Here is a 22,424-nt window from a genome sequence, read left to right on the forward strand (position 1 = left end):
ATGGTCACAAGAGATTGGGCAGGTTTGAGCCGGCATGGACCAGATTTTACAGGCTACAAAGGAAGCAGATTACCACTTGTATCGAGTTGCGCATTGGAAAAAAATCTTTGTTGAAAATCCACTGATTATCATAACAGAACAATTGCAGCAGTGCAGTTTGAATAACAACTCGCATGCAAAAAAAAAAAAAAAATACCCGAAGGAACGAACTCATCAAAACGTAATTATACAATTTCATGAAATTTCTTGTGTACAGCTTTTTTCCCCCCGCTGTTACCCTAGAAACACTAGCGAATTCAGGTAAAGCAACAAAAGACGGGTTTTCTGCTTTGTCTTAAAGAGAAAAACAGAGAGGCACAAAAGAACAACGTCAAGCTTTAAATCTTCCAGATTCTGTCGGCAAATGCTCGGTGAGGGCTCACAATCATCCAAGCAGCACAAATATGATAGAACAAGGTTTGTTTGGTCTTCATTGAGAAGCACTGTGGGGCTGTTTAACTCGGGTGGGCTCACACCAAACCTAAATAGCCACTCCTATAGTGTATTCATAAACTTTGGCCTTTTGAATAATGCACGCAATGCAAAGAAATTCCTCCAAAATAATACACGACTAAATAAACTCTTCATACTATTGGAGACTTAACAGGCAACATATTTTTTATTTTTTTTTATTGTCATGTAACATTTTTCAACACAGTTTTATTAACTGAAGAACGTAATGTTGTGTCCTTACAATTTTTTTTAAATTATTTATCATATAATTTTTTACTAAAACAAAGCGGGAAATTTTAAATATAACAATATATTAGGAATATTCCACATTCAATACAAGTTAAGCTCAACTGACAGCATTTATGACATTATGTTGATTGCCACAAAAATGTATTTAGACTCGTCCCTCTTTTCCTTTTTTTTTTTTTTTTAAAAGCGAAAATTTGGGTAACAGTGAGGCACTTACAACGGAAGTGAATGGGGGCCAATCCGTAAATGTTAAAATATACACGATTTCAAAAGTATAGCCTCAAGACATGAACAATATGCATTTTAACATGATGTTAGTGTGATAAAATCGCTTATCTTTTCTGTGTATATTTATATGCAATTTTACTACTTCGTTACCATGACTACATAATGCCATAAACCCTTAAACCCTGAAACGACTGTAAAAACAGCTATTTACAGCTCAGATAAGTTTTTACAGAAAAATTAATGCAAGTGCTTTTATAAAATTATAAGCTTCATATTTCTGCCTTTTAAACCCTCCAAAAATTAGCCCCCCATTGGCCTCACTGTAACCTTGATTTTTACTCTTTTAAAGAAAAGGAGGGATGAGTCAAAATAAATTTTTGTGGTATTCAACATTATATCACAAATGCTGTTGATTGTGCTTAACCTTTATTGAACCTGGAATATTTCTTTAATACTATTGAGACACAAACAATTTTATACTTCGCACAGCTGGTTGTGCTTTGCTTTTGTTTAGTATTTTAAATCAGATTAATTTTAATTAAATTATTTTATTTTTTGCAAATCTGATTAATTATACAGTATATTAATAATTTTTTTTTTAAGTAAAAGTTTCCTGCCTTAATTTATACACAACATACTTGTATAAGAATCGTGGTATCTATAGTGTTACTGACATGATTCATGAGCTGCAGTCATAGCTTTGTTGTGGACTGATGGCATAGAGGAGAAAAAGATTTAGCACCGTAGAATGTGCCGTCCCCACCGACAGCGGCCACCATCACAGTTTAACAACCAAGTTCGTCTTTTCTGGTACGATAGCAAATTATTTAAAAATAGTGAATTTCAAAATGACCAGTGAACACAAAAAGAGATGAGAGCCCTTTAATAATGGCCGAGAGCTTCCCCTTAGATCTGCTAACCTTTAATCTCTCGCAAGAAATGGAGATTAAAAAATCACCTGCAATGACTGACAATTTAAGAAACTTGTCCTTCTCCTCCTCTAATATGTTGTGTGCTCATGATAAGCAACTCACCTTTTACCGAGAATGCTTCTCTTACCTAAAGAGGCTGTAGTGAAGAGCTGCTTTTAAATGCTTAATGTACTTGATTAAGTTTACATTTTCTTAGCCTCTTTCTGAGACCCTTTTTTAAGGGCCACCAAGTGCACAGCAAGACATTTATTCTCTGTTTTACTAGTTTTAATTTGTTATTCTCTTTCATCAAAAATGAATAAGCCATGCATAAAATTTTTCTTTTTTTTTATTCTATGGTGGGTTGTTTCCATAATAAGATGCACCCATCTGGCTTTATGTATACACATTCATCCCTCATGGGTCTTATGCATAGTAGACTCTCTGTCTATACTGTTGTGCTATGGTATATATCATTAATAGTGCGTCACAAGTGCTGGGCACATCCTGTAATAATAAAAAGGGAGTGTTGCCAGGTGTCACTTTCTCTTTCACAGCCAAGAAGTAGGAATCCTGCAGAGTTGTTGTTAAGGAGCCCAAATCCTCAAAGCTTTCCATCCTTACTGTACGCAATCTGTATTATCCTACTTTACCGACTGAAATGCTAGTGTTGTTTCCCCCTTATGCCATATCAAGTGCTATGATGTGACTGTTTCTCTCCCCCTCTTCCTTGATGATGATAGTTTAGACGTCGTGAGTTGAGAAATCCATTCCCAGTCTCTTTGTTTAATGTGACAACGCGAGAACTTCATCTTTGTTTGTTCAAAAAAGTCGGCATGAGTCTTGTGTTTAACTTCTTTTAATGTGTTTGTCTGTGATTTCTAATTGCTAAACATGCAAACAGATAAATCATCAAGGTTAATTCTGTACCCAGCCGCATGACTGATCTGCTTCCTGCCATGTCTCTGCTTTTTATCTTTCTCTCTTCTCACTCTCTTTCTCCCTCCCTCTCTTTTTCTCCTTCCCTCTATTTTGTGCCTTCATGTGTGGCAGTTGATAAAGTTACGTGAAGAGGTAAGTGCTGCTTTTCCTTCGCGTTCTGGTCCTCTCTTTCCCGCAGATCCGCCATTCATTTTCCAGCTTCGTCTGAATAAAAAGTCGCTAATCTGATTTTAAAGTCTCTTTTGATGGAGCTCAAAATGAGGCTCGTTACTACATGCTGCTCTGAGGAATGAAATCAAAGCTGTTTCACACCAAACCTTAAAAGATTTAATTAGCTTGCCAAAACAGTCACCAAATATGAAAATGCAATGTGACATGATGTTATAACAAAATGAGAAGGGATGTCTAGATAAGCTTTTATTTTCTTTACATAGTTGCTTATTTTAGACTAACATGTACAGTTATTACATGTTATTACAGACTTTAACATTTTTCATGAACATCTATATAGGATAACTCAATAGTTCTCACATCTGCATACATTTAATCACCTCAACTCCTGTAGCACCTGCACATAAGTTAACTGTCTGCAAGGATAGCTCACCCCAAAATAATGTTGTTCCAACCCCGTATAATATTTTTCCAAAAACATTTGTAACACAAAAGGTCACTATTTGTTTTCATTGTATGGAGAAAAAAAAAAGATGTAATGAAACTAAATGTTGACTGAAACTAACATACACCTAACATCATATTTTGTGTTCCATGTGACAAAAAATGTCATATAAGGATAAGTAAATTATTTTTTATTTTTGGGTGAACTATCCCTTTAACATTGTAATGCTTAACACAAAGAAAATGAGTTATTTTCTGTATTTATTATCACCAATTTTGGTGATTTATTTGCACATGTGGCTCTAAATATAACAAAATTGTGGAATTTCAGTCAACCCGTAACGAGTTCTCTTTGTGTCGTGTTAGGAAACAGCCTGCATCCCCCAGTCAGCGAATGAGAACACAATAGCCTGCCTTTTAGTCCGAGATAAAGTGACGATTTGTAATGTGTGTTTGTGTTTGTTGCATTCATCCAACATGGAAGTGAGCATGTGGATTACGTCAAAAAGGCCGTCGTCTCAGTCTGCATGTGTTTGTGTGTGCGTTTGCTCGCTGGTAACTTCATCTCTTGTCTAGGGTTGTAAGTGTAAGTATGGGTGTGTGTGTGTGTGTGTGTGTGTGTGTTTTGCTGTTTGGACTTGGGATTCCCCTATTCATAGACACATGCATCCACACACAGACTACAATATCTAAAGATCTTCATTTAGAAAGGAAGCCTCCTCACTCTGTGGAGGCCAGGGTAGCACTGCATCATGGTTCTGTCTGCCTTTGTAAAGATGTTTAGTAAGTGATTGCTTATCTTTGAAGATAACACTGTTTAGAATGCAAATTTTCTGATCCCCTCTGCCTTTTGAGGAAATTATAAAGATGCATTAAAGATTTATGGATACAAAAATGAAAAACCTTATCTTTCCTACTGTCATCAGATGCGTGAAAAGTGAAACAACACTTGTGTCATTTCATTAATTCATTTCAGCTGTAAGTATGTGTCAACTGGTTATGTAAAAAAGGAAATCAACACAAATTTCAATTTAATGATCTTGATCTTTTAATGACAATTCTCTTTACTCTGTGTTTTCCCTGGCTTTAAAGGAATATTCCGGGTTCCGTACAACTTAAGCTCAATCAACAGCATTTGTGTCATAATGTTGATTACCACAAAAATAATTTAGCCTCATGCCTCATTTATAAAAAAAGAAAGAAAGAAAGAAAGAAAAATTGTGGTTACAGTGAGCTAATACAATAGAAGTGAATGGGAAAAGTCCATAAATGCTGAAATACACACAAGACATGATAATAATTTTAGTGTGATAGAATAGGTTACTTGCCTTTTCTATCTAAAGTTATATCCAATTCCCAGGATGTAGGGTTTGGAAGTTGTAATATTTTTAATAACATTGCACAGATACAATTAACAAGTAATTTTATCACACTAAAATCATGTTAACTTGTATAATTGTATACTTCTTGTGGCTATGCTTTTGTAATCATATGTATTTTACTGTTTATGGACTAGCTCTATTCACTATCAATTGTAAGTGCCTTACTGTAACTTTTTTTTGTTTTGTTTTTGTTTTGTTTTTTACAAGGGACAAGATGAAATAATGCTTTTGTGAAAATCAGCAATATGCCACAAATGCCATTCATTGAGCCAAACTTGTTTTGACACAGATTATTCCCTTAAACTACCAAAATAATTTAAAGGAATATTTCGGGTTTAACACAAGTTAAGCTCAGTTGACAGCATTTGTGGCATTATGTTGATTACCACAAAAATTAGTTTTGACTCATCCCTTCTTTTCTTTAAAAAAAGCAAAAAAACCTGGGTTACAGCAAGGCACTTACAATGGAAGTGAATGGGGCCAATTTTTGGAGGGTTTAAAGGCAGAAATTTGAAGCTTATAATTTTATAAAAGCACTTACATTATTTCTTCTGTTAAAACTCATGTATTATTTGAGCTGTAAAGTTGTTTAAATCGTAATTTTTACAGTAGTTTTAGGGTTTGTTGACTTCATCGTCATGGCAATGAAGTTGCGAAACCGTCTGTAACTTTACACAGAAAAGGTTAATAAATAATTTTATCACACTAAAGTCATGTTTACACACATATTGTTTACATCTTGTGGTGATACTTTTGAAATAGTGAGGATTATAATGTTAAAACATTTGCTCCATTCTCTTCCATTGTAAGTGCCTCACTGTAACCCAGATTTTTGCTTTATTTAAAGAAAAGGAGGGGCAATTCAAAATTAATTTGTGTGGTAATCAATATTATGCAACAAATGCTGTCGATTGAGCTTAACTTGTATTGAACCCAGAATATTTCTTGAATTCAACAATATAGACTCAGGCTGTGTCATGCTAGACTATTCTCTTCGCTCAGATATGAGAAGAAATTCAGCAATGCTTCTGGTTTGGAGTATCTCTGTAGACTGTGTTGACTCCCATATCTGTGTTTGGGTAGTCACACAAAGACAGTCTGTGTGTGTGCGTGCGCCTGTGAACATCAGTATTTTGTTTAGACTTCTTCACTTCCTGTTGCTGAATAATCCCATTCGTACGAGGCCATACCATCCTCCTGCATTTATAATTTACAGCCCCTCACAGTTCTCTGGACTTTGCTACCTTGACTTTTTTTTTTTTTTTTTTTCTGTTGTTTTTTTCCCCCCACATGGCCAAACAAAATGGGAGTATAGTATTCTTTCAGCCTTGGGTCAGGAGACACCCACTTTCCACACAAGAATGTACTGCTGTTAAATCAGATTTTATTTTTCCTTCTCTCAACACTTCACATAGCCTTTCCTTCCATTTTACTGAATTTTAATCAAAGCCCATACAGCTTATACACACTTAGCCTGCTTTTTAAAACTGTACTTTTTCCTCAGCTGGAAAACATGTTTAAATATTCAGCAGCCTTATTCACAGCTGTTTGACACTTGTAATTCCTTTTCTTACAAGTCCCAAACAAATGGTGGAGAAGATCACATAGTCAGTCTGAATCATAGCTGTCATCATTATTCACTTTGACTCCCCCCGCCACCCCATTTGAAATAAGAAATCATCAAAACTTTAGGAAATTGCGATTGTAAGCGCTTGTGTTTGATATTGAAAAAGGGGGAGAGAAGAGAAGACAATTCTTTTGAGTCGCATTTGCATTGTTCCTGGGTTCCACGTTAATAACTTACAACTGTAGTGCGGCTAGAAAAGAAAGACAAAAACAAAAAAGAAGACGAAAAATATTTCTCATTTATAGTATCTAAGAATTTCTTTGTAGAAAATGTAGGTGTCAGATAAAAAGGCATACATGCATTGGCACAAATGAGAAGGGGCGCACACAGAGGTGGTCGTAGGCACACCAATGTTAATCATGCCCTCTTTAAAAGAAGCTTCTGTTGAACTCCTTAAGACCAAAAAAGCAAGACAATTTTGACGGTCCTGCCGCTCTAATGCAGAATAAATCAGAAGCTTTTCTTTTATTCAGGTCAGTTTGTTGGGATGAGTAATATGCATCCTGGGCCTTTTGTTTTATTTAATCTCTCTGATATATTATGAAAATGTGTCTTTGGGTCTAATATGCTCTTTTACTCATAGTGATCTTCCAACTGTACTTGTGAATACTTTGGATCCATACACAGGACATTTATTGAAAACAAAACTACAGTAGCGAATCGAAGGTGTTGTTTCCTCCGTGCCTTGAATTAAAGTTATTCTTTTTGATAGGTGACTCTTTCGTTGTGTTGTCATGGCACCTATGTGGCCACCTTCACAGTTACTTCTGTGTGTGTCACCCCTATACCTCCCTGCACACAATAGACATCAACAGCCCCCCACCCCCTCCAAAAAATAGACTGAGTAAGAATGAGCAAGGGAGAGAAATTCAAGAAAAAGCTTTGAAGTGGCTTTCCAGCGCGCGAGTCTGCTGGCCGTCTCCCCGAGACATGTCACCTTTGCCAAGAGGGAATAGGAAAATCACGTTTCGAATGGTAATGATAACATACTAATCACTTGAGCTCTTTGAAGACGGGGGAGCGAGCTACTCTGTCAGTATCCCTGGCTGCTGTGTGCTTCCAGGCACACAGGCACATCCCTGGTCTAGGTGTATTAGTTTAAGCGGTGCATGTCAATACGTCCCCTCCATCTCAGCTGATCCAGAGGGGCTCATTAGGAAGAGATGGCTCCCTTTTCCCCATTTGCTCTCCCACCCCCGTTCTCTATCTCTCTCTCTCTCTCTCTCTCTCTCTCTCTCTCTCTCTCTCTCTATCCTTCCCTTCCTCCATCTCCCACTAACACCCCCTCCCTTAAACTATTAAAAAGTATTTCAGCTATTTTAAATGACATCTGTCAACCTAGAGGAGGAGAAGAAAAAAGTTCAGATAGAGTTTTTCTTTTTTTCACCCTCTTTCCCTTCTCTGTGATTGTCAAAAAAAAAAAAGTGGAATGTCGTCTATTTTTCATTTCATTTCCTTGGAGTGATTAGCTGCTACATATTTTGACAGCTTAACTTGAACTGGAAACTCTCTCTCTCTCTCTCTCTCTCTCTCTATCTCTCACTGCCTTTATTCTCTGTGCATGTAAACAAGAAAAAAGGTTAACTGTCCATTAGAAATATAGTTAGTTACATTTCTGGCTATATTACTATTAAGTATTTGCACTGGGTAGTGGTCTAACTTTGTGTTCACATTCAAAAATGATGTGACTTATTTGAAAATGGATGTGTGGATTCATATTTTCCCATTGCAGTGCATGCATTTTGGCCATTTTTTCAGTATAAGAATGCTTGACGCAACAAATGTGCACTGATGGATTTTTCTTTAACTTTGGGCTCTTTTAGAACTGTGGACTTCTAGAAAAAGTGTAATTAAATCATTTTTCACACAAGGTTTAAAAACAAAAAACAAATTTGTCCACTAACAATGTCAGTGTATGTGTATGTACATGCTTCACAGAAGATTTATGTCATTTTGTCATGTTTATTTCTAAAAATCATGATAGTTTTCACCACATCTCACATTCTGTACTGTTTAATAGAATATTCATGTGGTGGAAATGACATTTTTATGTTTCTAAATTAAACACTTGCTAAGGCAAATTTTGTTGCTAATATTTCATATATCATAAGTACACACAATTAAATAATTTTTCCAGACTTTTTGTGTCATTTGGAAAAATTACAGTTTGATTGGAAATGACACCCTCTAAAAATACTCTACTCACGTGATATTTATCTTGATTTTTCTTTGTTTTCTTAAAACATCACTTACCATATTTCATCTTAAGCATGCGGTTCTCGGACACTTTTGTTGACTTCGTTAACAAATACACTGACTTGTTGTTTGGTGTGGTGGAAATGAGGCCACAGTGATGGACATCATTTTTTAATAGTGATAGAAATTATTTTCACACAATAAATATTGAAAAGGTTTTTGTTTATTTCACTCTTGCTAATATTATCATAGTTTTAAATTTGTAATCATTTGTATTTTCATAATGGATTTTCTTGTCTTGGTCTGGGACAAGGCTTAAACAGTAAAATCTATACATAAAAGGCATTTGATGAAGGCCAGGTAAAAAGTTTCCAATTAAATTTTTATGTGACCTTCACCTAACTAAAAGAAAAAGGGCTCTATTTTCGTGAGTGCTCAAAGCGCAGCGCTATGTGCAGCGACTGTGCACTACGTCTTATCCAATTTTCGTGAGAGTGCTAATTTTAAGAGCAATTTTTTTTGCTACCACAGTGTTTGCACTATTGTGAATGTATTGTATGTAAATGCTGTGGTGCAAAGCACAATTTGTTATTTTCCTGAGAAATAGGTCATTGCACCAAGATGTTTCAAAAGCAGGTCTGTTTTCAGCGCAAAGTCCGAACTCAGTTCATACATTTGCTGTTGGGAGATTCCACCAGCAGGTGGTAATAAAGTTCATGTCCAAACTCTGAAAATGTAGTGGAACATCAAATTATATCCCTGACAATCATTTTACGAGCAGTTGACAATCATTTTATGAAACAAAAATGTATTAGATTTGTGTTAAACTTGCTAGAGGTCATGGTATATTTTTCAATTATTAATATCATGTTTATATTTACAATTGTATTTATGATCTAATTAGTATTGGTATTTTTCCTCCTGTTGTCACAGAGTGATTTTTAAGTCACTGCAAAAGGTGCTGGTCAAAGAAGTTGGAGAGGATAAAATGTTTGGATTTGGTATATTATTTTTTGGACCATTTCATTATTTTGATTATATTTTAGTTTTGTTTGTTTAGAAATATTTTTGGTAAAATTTTTTCATGTTTCAATAACTGAATTTAATTGTTCAAAATCGACCGGTAGAAGTGAAGTGTGTGCCAATACCATTACTATTAATACTAGCCATGATTTGTGTGTCAGTAGATGAAAATTATTAATAATGCTTATTTCTTATAATTTAACTTAGCATACATCCAAATCCTGACGAGAATAACATTATCTAAGCATATAAATGGAGCGTGTCTATATTTCTATTATTCTAATTAATTCCATATAGTCCATTTACACTACCAACTTATGAATGTGCTGTTTTTTTTATATATATCTGAAGCTTGAGGGAATGTATTATATAATAGGATGCAGACGCTGCAATAACCGGAGAAGAACCTCCAAAAACTGATCTTGACCCAGCCCATCAGCACATTGCACGCGCAATTTCACCAAACCCACTTGCACAAAGACTTCGTGCATGCTTACACGAAAATACCAAAACTTCATGGGCATGCCCACTGACTTTGCGCTTATGAATTATGGCATTGCGCTGCGCTTAGAGCTAGCGCTTTTATAATAGGGCCCGAAATCTATTTGTTTCAATAAAAGTCAGCCCCTGGGACTTAAAAGTGATTAAATTTATAGAAACATCCTAATATGCATTATGCAAAGTGTATTTTATATATCACATTATAATATATTTTGATCTATAATAAAATAACGAAAACATATTGTATATTTGTGGTTAATTTCCCATTCTCTCCAAATTATGGGGTATTTTTTCCCCCTTGTTATCAAAAGTTAATGAGTTTAAACCACTGCACAGCTGCCAGTAGTTTCAGTATAACCGAAGTTATGAAATTAATTTGTCATCATTTGTAGGACCAAAATTATGCCCACAATGTGCAATATTAATATGTCTAGCTCTTGACCATGGTGTTTGTTTTAATCTCACATTTATGATTTCTGAGTTTGCACATCTATTTCTGAACACAAGACGTACCAACCTTTCAATGAAATGTTTACATGCCTTGTTTGCATTATTTACTGACCCCTAAACATCCAGTAAACATTAGATAAAACTACTGAGTGTAACTTTTAGTGTAAACAACTTAAGAGAGTCAAAACTTTTATCTTAAAATTAAAAAAAACAATTTAGTACAATGAGCTTTATGGTGGCATCCTGACAACACAGACTAACAGATATTGGGTAATCTGAAGCAGCATTTGAAAATATATTACAACTCAATTAACCATCCCTCCCATGCTAATCTTTGCCCTGGTGCTAAATGTGAGGTAATGAGATCTGGCAACACCTTCAGAACAAAGCCATTCAAAGAACGAAGCCTCAATTAAAAGGAAGGAAAAGTGTTAGACTTAAGACCCGTCCTTTTTTTTTTTTTTTTGGCTTTTGAATTTACGTGAGGATCAGTCCAATTTGTTTTAAAACGAAACATGTAATTAGGTGTTCTTGAATCAATATATGATTTAAATTGCAACAAAATAATCTGTATGCTTTGGCATAGTGTACAGTATATGTTATTGTGTTGACTTGAAAAATGCCTCTGTAAATTATTTCCCAGTCTTCTCAATCACTCTCATTGTTTTCTCTCTTTCTGTGGTTTGTTTTCAGAGAGCACATCTGTTGGACAACACAGAGAGGCTGGAAAGGTCATCTCGGAGGCTGGAAGCTGGCTACCAGATAGCGGTGGAAACTGGTAGGCATTCTGGGTAGGGGGGTGAGCGACAGCAAATTGTCTCACTCGTATGTGCGCTAGAAAAAGAGAGGGGAAAAAAACAGCTTGACGACTGGTGACATTTTCAGAAGCACATCAAAGCGAAGCAAAGGAGAGAGAGGTGTAGAGCAGGAGCCGCAGTACTGTTAGGCTCATGCAAAACACACCACCTTATTTCCATTCACCTACCTGTGTGTGTGTGGCATATACTGTATGTGTGTGTGTGTGTGTGTGTGTGTGTGTGTGTGTGTGTGTGTAAGAGAGAAAGAGTTTTTAAAATGGGTACCAAATGATGGCATGTTGACTAGAATAAACATCAACAGCCTGCCACTACAGTCCTGCAGTTTTATAGCTAAATAAAGACAGAGATCTTTTAAGAAACCCATTTCTAAATAAAACACCCTCAATGTCACCTGATTCACATTTGTTTTAAGGTTCGTTTTCATCTTTAAATACAAGAAAATAAGCTAATTTAGATCTGAAATAGATTAAATCAGTAGGCATCTATTTTTTTTCAGCCTGACTGTCTCCATGTTGTTGAGGCAGAGTGTATTCCTTGGAGACGTATCAAAGCTCATTCTTCAAGAAGCTACTGGCTTTCTTTAGCTTCCGCCGTAGTTTTGAAAAGTTTGTTAATTTACACTATAATGGTAGTGTGGCTTGTGTGCGACGTCGACACAGTTAATAATTCAAATCAAGAAAGGGTTGCACAGACCACTGGCGTTTGATGTCTTGCAAGAAGAACTTACAAATTCATAAATGCAATCTGCATCCTTTGCTTAAAAATGTAGTTTCATTTATTTTGGATTCTCTCAAGCCAGTGCTTGTTTTTTTTTGTTGTTGTTGTTTTTTTCTCTTTCCACCCTGTTTAAGAAAAAAGGCCCTTTTGGTTTTCTGGTATGCAGACCTATATTTTTTCTTATGTCTGCCCAATTGAATTGCTAATAGGTACCAAAGCAGAAAGCCATACACTCCAATGACTGGATGAGACCCCCTGTGAGAAGAGTTTTCCCCTTGAAGGAAAGCTTCTGCCTCTGAGACCCCTCATCTGGCACAATACCGCACTGCTTCCACTGCTCTCTGTGTGGGAGCCACAAATACAGAACAATGGCTGTTTACTCAGCCCTTGTCTAACCGCGTTAAAGCGCAACTCAGCCTGTGCGTCAAACTCCTGTGATTCTAATCCCTGACCCCCTTACCCCACTGACCACCCCAACGCTCTCACTGCACACACCTGCGTCTTCAAAACAAAGCAACAGGTAGTCCTAAACTGAAGTGGCTCTAAGAAGGACAAACCCTGTACTTTTGGGATTTGGGCACTGCAACCATGCACAAAATACACAGCCATCGGCCGGCACAGAGTCGGTGTAAACACATCCCGCTCTAGTGGCTGTTAAGAAGCTACAGGGATAGATGCTTTTTGTTTGGTTGCGGCAGTGACCCTCGGTCCCCATGTTTAAGATACATAGATATTATGTACTGTATATATAAAATATATACTGTATGTGTGTGTGTATATATATATATATATATTTATATACCACAGGTCTGTTGAATGCTTGATTCTGATTGGATGACGGACGTTCTAAGGTGTGCAATTATTTTTCAAGTAAACGCACTGCTATTAAGTAGTTCCAGGTCTTAACTGCATATTTCACTTCGCCAAATTATTTCCATTATTTCAAAGAGCCCTACAGGCTACCACAACAATATAACCAAATAAAACAAAGACATTGGTTTAGTACATTGGATAAGAATGACAAACAATATCTGTAATATCCTAAATTTATTTCAATTTCGATTGAAAAGCGTCCTTGGGCTCTCTCTTTCTCTCTTTCGCTCTCATCTCACCTTCACACACACACACACACACACACACACACACACACACACATTGAGACTCGTTTCAGGATCAACAAATAGAGCCGCACCCCTGCGACTTGATCAGTACAGCGGTTTCTATTATCCAGAATAAAGGTTTACATCGGAAATATTGCGACACTCGCTGATGCTGAGAAGTGCTTAAACATACATCTTGCCGATTTTGAAGCGATGTTATTTCTGACGAGAGCTGCAACAAATAAAGGTAATCCCACAGGCGATCTCTCTCAGTTTCTGAGCTTTTGATCCCTCAAAAACAAACTCGCACAAATGCACAAACTTGTTGCTTCAGTAAGTGCTCCAGTAAAGCAGCACAAACCTCGCTATCCTCCGTTGCTAGTTCTGAAGTGATGTCTTCGAACTAGCAACGAAGGCTACTCACAAGAGCAGTTTAGGGATGAAAACCAGAAAATGTCTGGAGATAAAACCCTGAACGATGTATTAAGGTGTATTTACCATGGTATAAGTGGAATAATTGATATATATATATATATATATATATATATATTTGTACATTATACATTTTGTATATATATATTAAAAATGTATAATGTTGAAATATATAAATAGGTTACAGTATAGTGAGAGCAGCAATATCAGTGTATTTACATTTACAATACAATTATGGTAACACCTTACATTAATATTCATGCCAGTGTCTTATTAAATATTGAAAACTGAGGGCTAATAACACACAACATATACTTTAATATTTAATTATTTCATTTATCCGTTTAGGGCCATGCTTTTGTTTTTCCAAAATTTTTGCTGCAGTATTATTACAGGAAAATATTTCAAAATTCAAACTTTAAAACCATTTATTCATACTTTTTTTTTTTTTTGCTTCAGATTAGCCTATATTGAATTTTGACATTTACACATTTGATAGTAATGACAAATACTGTGAGTTTAAAGCAAAATAGTAAAGGTCATCCATGTTGTAGGGCCTCCTGAAATGTAAAAACTAGGAACAGCCACCAAATTTCAGATATTTAAGACTTTTGAGAAAGGAAAAATAATAATTTGTGTTTTTTCGTATTTTCACTTTTGGTGTGTTAGTCTGTGCCATGGTAAAAACTATGCAGTGGTTGTGAGTAGACTGTATATTTGTGTGTGTGTGTTTGTGTGGTTTACGAGGACATTTTTTTAGGTTACAAACTGGTAATTACAAGGGTATTATGCTATAAATGTGGTTTATTAGGACATTTCTAGTGTCCCCATAATTCAGATCGCTTACAAAACATACTAAACTGTTGTTTTGAAAATGTAAAAATGCAGAAAGTTTTTTGTGAGGGTTAGGTTTATGGGTGGGGTTAGAGGATAAAATCTATAGTTCGTACAGTATAAAAATCATTATCTCTATGGAGAGTCCTCATAAGGATAGTCGCACCAACATGTGTGTGTGTGTGTGTGTGTGTGTGTGTGTGTATGTGTTCTCGAGGGTGAGTTGGTGTTTAATGTGTTCAGTCCAGCAAACAGCATGTCAGGAGCATTGAAGTCTCTCTGAGAGATATTGAGAGTGCTCTTTGGACATGTAGAGCTTTTTTACCAAACTGTTTGTCTCATAAATAAAGTATAGGTCTTCATTAGTAGAGGGCACCCACTTTAAAGCTGCTTGAACCAGAGGCATGCCGGCCTGTCGAGAGCCTGGAGTACAGTAGGAGGAAGCAAAGCAGCCAATTTAAAAGCATTTAAATCAGAGATGTCCCAGAACCCACAAGCGTTAAATAAACCCTTATCAAAGAAATGCCCAGCTGTTTATAAAAGCCAAGAAAGTTTTGTATGGTGTAAATTGGTAAATTAAATGCCTTGGGGTTATAATTCTGTTGTTTGCAGTCGTATTTAGGAATGCTAGACAATTTTAGAATATTTTGTCACATTTTATCCAAAGAAAATAATGTAAAGAACTATATAGTCACAGAATTTATGGAACATTGTTGTGCACATAACCTCGAAATCTATTGATTAATCAGAATTAATCTTAATGGAGCGTCCGATTGTGTTAAAAGCCGATGTAAACAAACAAGTCAAGAGAAACGCTGGCCGTAAGGAGCAGAGTGGTGGCCTTTGAATACACAGCAGCCGCTGCAGCTTCGGATCGATGGGGCAAAATGAAACTAGCTCATTAGGGATTGATTTCAGCTGTTTAGATAAGCAGAGAGGGTCAGGGCCTGGCCCCTGGGGCCCTCACCAGGGCCCAAAGTTCACGCAGAGCCAGGTAGAGAGTGTCTCTGCAGGCTATCATCTTTATTAGCACCCAGATAAGCTGATTAGGTCTTGTCAATCAAAGGTGCCAATGACTCAATCGAGAGGCCCTTCTTTTCTTTCTCTCTCTCCTTCCTTTTTTCTCTTTCTCTTTTTTTTGTGATAAATCATTGAAGCGATCAACAAAGCAGTAGCCATGGCGGCTAAGCTAAGCAGCCCTGCAGTTTTCACCAAGGCAGACGACGCAAGGACCCTGTGATGATGTGACGACTTTATTAAAGAGTACATAAATTCGTTTGAGAGCGGTTTGATTTTTTTTCTGCAGTAGTATTAAAAGAGCAAGCAATGGGGGAGCACCATCATTGTCATCGCTGGCATTTACGGGGAAGCCGAGCATGCCCGCGGTAGAAATAAATTATCGAAAAAATAAATATATAAGTCTGTTTTGTAAACATAATAAAACACTGCTTTTGAATGCAAACATGGCTTTAAGACATGCTGTTTCTGTCCATGGGTGTCAGAGTGTCTCAGACATGTGGCTGTCTCTGTTACTCCATTTTGCTCTCTCTTCCTCTTTTTCTTTCCCTTCCGTGTTGTTATTTCATTTTCTTCCCTTCGTCCCTCATCTTTCTTTTTTCCCCTCTCCTCTTCACTTTTTACTTGTTTTTTTTTGTTGCCATTATGTGAAACTGATAACTTAGTAACTTTTCTTCTGAATGGTCATTTGTGTTGTCATGGCTTTGTCTTTCCAAGCACTTAATCTGGAAATGTTTTATGCTAATTTCAAAAATATATAATTGTAATAATAATAAAATAACAAATATTGTAATAATACATTTCAAAATTAAATGTAACTTAATTTAGATTTTTTTATATTAATAATGTTAATAATATATAATTATTATTATATAATTATAATAATTATTGTCAAATAATATTCTATATATATCTATAAACCAATATAAATTATCTTTTTTTTCAATAATGTAATGGAAAAGTTTGAAAATGACATTTAGAGTAATCTCTTACTAAAAACTAGTAGCAAAATTATTATTATAATTATTCTTTTTTTTTTTTATTTGATAAAAATAAATATAATAATAATGACTTAAAAAGTATTCAAAAAATTCCTTTAAATAGAAACCGTTACATCACAAGTTTTTGCTGTGCTCATAGTATTTTGAGTTCTCAGAATCCTAGTGTTCTTATAAATTATGAGGTAGCTTTACTTCCAATAATCCATTTTCAGATTTTTATTATTTGTTGCTCTTTTTAAATATGTACTATTTTGGGATATTTAGAAGGATACAAAATTCAGTGCAAATTATTTAGTGGAATAGTGTTGCAATTTTTCACATACTCTGGATACATAATATCTATCTGTTAATGCTGAATAAATTCTAAATTAGATATCAGTGTTTTTTCCCAACCATTTGCATTTGTTGTAAATGTAATACATCTGTTATTAATTGTTTCATTGTCTTTCATTATTTACATCAGCATGGCTCTACCAGTTGATTTCCTTCATAGTATAGTCGTGTTTTAAGTTTCAACACAGTGGTACTGTTCTCTGTTTAATGAGGACAATTTGGTGAAGTGGATTTCCTCGAGGTATAGCATACCAAATAGCTTGGGTTTTTGTAGTTTGCTGAAATTTGAATGCCTTATTGTGTTTCAAAAAGAATATGCCGTTATTTGATAATTGTTTGATTCAAGGAGCAGAGCCACAAGAGTTAAATATTTTAGCACCAGAGTTATGCAGAAATGCAAAAAGAGGATCTTAGCTAGAGTGGATTTTCTAAAGACAATGGTGGGTTTTTGTGTTGTAATGAGGGCATTTTCTCATAGAAATGTATGTTTTTTTTGGGCAGCCAGTTAGGACAATTCTTTAGAAGTTTGAACTTATGTTTGTTTTACAGCTTTTTAAATATGGATATGCAATGTAAATCTCTCGTAAAACATTATTTCACTGAAATATAAGTGACTGTGTGTGTGTGAGTGTAATATAAGGTTTTCCACTCTGTAAATCTACCTACGGGTGAGCTGTTTATCGTGAAACCCCCCCGGCGGATGAAAGGCGATGTAATAATGATTTTTTTTTCTCCTAATCGTGCCTTGTCAGCGAGGCGTCTTATCGTGGAGAGGAAAATGACACCGATACTATCGAAGAGCCTAGAGTCTAAGTCTCTGTCGTTCCCCCCCAATCACGTCGGACCCAACCTCGCCGTATCTAGCTCCGCCACAAACGCGAGCGATGCTTTTTTCATCTGGACTTCAAAAACGGTTCCCGTCATTAAAATTGCACCCGCGTTCAGCTACAGGGATCAGCCGCTCCAGAGCGAAAATGGGATGTGGGAGAGGAGACTCGCTAAATGTGCTAATTCTGTCCTCACATGTTTACGGCTTAATTTTAATCGGTTTGAGCAAACGAGGGGGTGGGGGGGTGTTGCATTTGGGGATGGGGGTGCTTGAAAAAAGCCTCACGTTGCAATAAATCACCATTATCTTTGACACCGAAGGACTCAGCTGTTCCAAGGATTTGGGGGTCCATGGGCAACAGTATTATATGGAGACACACAAAAGTGTTTACGCTTGAACTGTCGTGACTGAGGTGCACTCACTGTTTTCGGTCCAGCTAGACAAAGGGCCAAACTTTCACAATGGCAAACCCAGCACACAGGCTCTTAATGCAAGAGCTGAACCAACAAATTTGAGTAGCCAGTGTGTATGTGCTTTTGCATCTATCTGTGTCCTGGATTGCAGAAACAGAATGCAGGTGTCGACTTGTTGATATATTAGAATCGGTATTGCGATATTTGCTCATGTTAAGTGGAATCATTGTCTGTTGAATCCCCAAAAGCAGTTTGAGAGGTTTTTCTTTTGGAGGAAATGGGGGAGCAGATCCATTTTTCTAGATAAACTATTGAGTGACAGAATGAGACGTAAGCTTTTGAATACACCTCTCCAACAACACTTGCCACCATCTAGATTCATCGAAATCTCTTATATCCTCAGGATTGAGTTTGAAGTAATGTCGGCCCTAAGGTCGAAGGAAGAGCAGCATTTAGTCTGCAAAGCTGGATTTGTTGGAAGCCAGAGGAAGAGTAAAATGCACTGGTTATGTGTAATGCATAAATACTTTTGTCATTGTAGTTGCTGAGAAGAAGGAAAAAGGAAAAAAAAAAAATATAAATAGAAAGGCAATTTATTACAGCCCATAACATGAATTGTAATATTTATTAATTCAAAATACTTTTGGAAAGATCACTTGTCCTACTCCATCTAAAATTATCTTTTTAAATAATTGCATTATTATTATTTTTATGCATGCAGTTTTTCTGACCTCATATTAATTGCAAGACTACGAGGAATATTTGTACTTTATATTTGTAAAAATTCAATCTGCACATCACAGGACCATTTAAAATGAAATAGTGAAGGTAAAAAGGTGGTTAAAATTTTTTAAACTTAAAAGAATTTGAAACCAGTCACAGCACGTCTAAATTACCATCAATATTTTAGCCTAAAATCTTGATGTTGTTTAACAAAACAAATTACATATTAAAGCCCAGTCTCATGAAAATTAATTCATATTTTACTAGTTGGCTATTACGGATGATTTTGTGTAAGTTCGTTCATTTAAATTTGTATGATTTCATCACGTGCAAATGCCTGGATATCTAATGTTAGTTTTGTGCATGAGGCGTTAAGGACATGCTTATTAATATTATGTCCTTACCCAAACCCCTTATCTAAACCTAACCAATCAGTAGAGTGTGTAAACATGACAGGAAGCTGTTGTGTGTGACAGAAGCAAGTAATCGCGTATTAGATGGAAACGATGTCCAGCGACGTCATTAGCTGTAGTGAAAGTCATATGAGTGCAGTCATACAATATCATACGAATAAGCCAAATTTAGAAAAGTCGTATGAATCCTTATGATTTCGCTGTGAGAGTGTGTAGCAAATTATGTCAACTACCCAAATACTCAGTATAATAAGCACTGTAAAGTGTTTACTTATTTTATTATTAGCTTATTTTATAATTATTTGTTTAAAACGTTCCTGACCCAGCATATTAAGTAACTTTGTTGTCAGAAAAGTAGTAATTTCTCCAGGCAAAAAAATATATTTTCATTTCATGTCTATTTATATCACACACACACACACACAAACACACACACACATGTTGGATCGGCTATCCTTATGAGGACTCTCCATAGACATAATGATTTTTATACTGTACGAACTATAGTTTCTATCCCTTAACCCTAACCCTACCCCTAACCTAACCCTCACAAAAAACTTTCTGCATTTTTACATTTTCAATAAAACATCGTTTAGTATGTTTTTTTTATTTATTATTTTTTAAGCAATTTGAATTATGGGGACACTAGAAATGTACTCATAAACCACATTTATAGCATAATACCCTTGTAATTACCAGTTTGTAACCTAAAAAAATGTCCTCGTAAACCACCCAAGCCCGCGCCCACACACACACACACACACACACACACACACACACACAGTCTTTCATTGACCTTTGGTTGACAGAGAGAGAGTAAAAGAGGGCACTCGAGCTGGATTGCGTTAAATAAAACTGTTTTGGAAGGAAATAGAAGACAAAAGTGAATACCCAGGACCCCCATGGGCGCTTCCTCATCGGCCGCTTTAAAGAGCTGGCACATCTGAGGCCCGGCAATATCAAAAAGCAGAGAGAAAAGTGAAATGAAGTAAAAGGAAAAGTGGAGGGGAGGGGGGCGGGGTGGGGAAGAGAGTGGCAGTACCTTGTCACAGCGGAATGAGGATCATAAACAGTAATTGTGTGATGGGAGTGACATGCTGATGACAGGAGATTGATGGCAGTTGAAAAGCAGCCGTAATTCACTAAGGAGTCGCAGATAGTTGGGTGGCTGAGATTAAGAGGGTAAACTAGTCAGACTGAGCTTGAAAAACCCAGACAGGAGGGCAACGTTTTAGCTTCCAGTTTTGTTTCCAATGTTGTTTGTACTTTACTATAAGGTTCTATTCGTTAACATTAGTTAATGCATTCGGTAACTACAAAAAATTTTTTTTTTTTCCTAACAGTTACATTACATTTACATTAACATCATCAAGATTACATTTATCATGGTTAATATTAATTTACAAATTCTGTTTAGTATTGTTTATTGTTAGTTTATGTTAGATAGTAATGCATTAATTATTGTTAACTTATTCAACTTGTTAACATATACTAATAATAATATGTACTACTACTAATGAATGCTGTAAAAGTATTGTTCATTGTTAGTTAGTTCATGATAACTATTGTGTTATGTTAAAGAATACAACCTTATTGTGAAGTGTTACCAAAATGTGTGTTGCGTTTGTGAATAATATCTCTTAGTATAATAATTATACTTTATAATCATGTAATTATCAATATTTATTTTAGCAAGTTTTGTTAAGAAGTGAGGATTTGATCTACTGCAATAATGGAGTGTCCATCAAAAAAGAAAAACTCATATCAGACACATTGTTTGATTGTTAGAAATATTAGACCTTTTTTTTTTTTTTTTTTTTTTTTTACATTAGAAATATTAGACAGAGCAAAAAATAAATGTTACTTTTACTGGGCAATTGGGCCAAAGGTGTATTTAGATTTGAAAGTTAAAATAGGGTTTTAATTTAATTTTAATTTTATTTGTTTTATTGTTATGTTTGTTTTTATTAAGCAGTGGAAAAAATAGCAAAAAATTCCACACAGTGTCATACCTTGCATACCTTTATTAGCAGTAGTTTAAATACCTCCTTCAGGCATTTAATTATTTATTTATTTTATTGAGTAACAGTGTGTTCTTCAGAAGACACTGGCTTTCCCTTTACATATTGTTTATTCTTTAAACAGTTAGTCTTGCCTTTTTTTGACAACATAATAGCTATTAGTGACAATATCATCTTCAATCAGCTTCATCATCATAAGTTTGAACAGCTGCCGGACCTGCTTTGTTATGGATAGTTAACCCAGCACAGATAATCTTATTTGTTTTCAGATTAAATATGGCTCAGTGTGTGGTGGTTTGTGTATCTCAATGCTGACCAACCCTCGGTTTGCAGCATAGTAGAAAAAAATAAGCAGCCATCATTAGTGCTGTCCGTCTGTCCCCTATGCGGCTGCTTGTGTCGCACCGTCCCTCAAAGTGGCTTCCTCCACGGCGGGCCGCGCCCTGGGCTGGTGCGGCCGCGGGCTGAGGACGCCCACTGAACATGAAAAGCATCGCCCGATCTGTCAGATGGGTGCTCCATCTGTCAGTCAGTGGGACAGCTTCACTTTTGTCTGGGAAGGGTGGGGAGGCAGGGTTCCCTGCAGAACATTGTTTTGCGTTCTGCAGGGAACCCTGCTGCCATCATCCTGACATCTTTAATAACAGTTTATAAAACTACTATTAAAGCAGATCTTTTCGAAGGTGAATATAACACAAAGAATAGTTGAAGTCCACTGCTCTAGAAAGCTTTTGAATGGTCGTAGTAGATAGATATTTTGCAGTTAGATTTAAATTGCTGTGCACCCAATCAGACAATTGCATTTTATATGACTATATTTAAAAAAAAACAATCTGTCTGAAACATTGATCTATTTTGGACCACATAAATCAAATTTACAGAATGCTTCTATTATTACTTCATTGGCGTGGGCAGTTTTACTGTCATGTAAATTTATTTCACTCTTGATCAAGGTGATTGTAGGTAAGAGAACTGAGATTGCAATCTACACTTTGGCAGATAGGCTGCGCCCTTGAGCCACCGTAAAAAGGTAGGGCTTGATGAATTGCTCCATCTCCGCTCTGTCTCCACACTGGGTGACAAGAGGCCTCCACCACTGAGCTCTCTCAGCTCAAGTCTTTGGATGTTTTTTCTGGTACTGAAAGTTCCTGAAAAGA

At 36.0% G+C, this 22,424-nt stretch overlaps 1 protein-coding gene across 8 annotated transcripts in view; it reads left to right on the forward strand.

Annotated features, from left to right (window-relative positions):
- Positions 1 to 22,424, forward strand: part of LOC127426901 (vesicle transport through interaction with t-SNAREs homolog 1A-like) — a 200,588-nt gene that overhangs the window by 28,261 nt on the left and 149,903 nt on the right. For all 8 annotated transcript variants that reach the window (XM_051674030.1, XM_051674031.1, XM_051674027.1 and 5 more), the window contains exon 5: positions 11,310 to 11,394. In XM_051674030.1, the coding sequence (XP_051529990.1) occupies positions 11,310 to 11,394 (85 nt within the window). The remainder of the gene's footprint in view (positions 1 to 11,309; positions 11,395 to 22,424) is intronic.

The sequence above is a fragment of the Myxocyprinus asiaticus genome, chromosome 36 (assembly GCF_019703515.2).
Source record: "Myxocyprinus asiaticus isolate MX2 ecotype Aquarium Trade chromosome 36, UBuf_Myxa_2, whole genome shotgun sequence".
NCBI lineage: Eukaryota > Metazoa > Chordata > Actinopteri > Cypriniformes > Catostomidae > Myxocyprinus > Myxocyprinus asiaticus.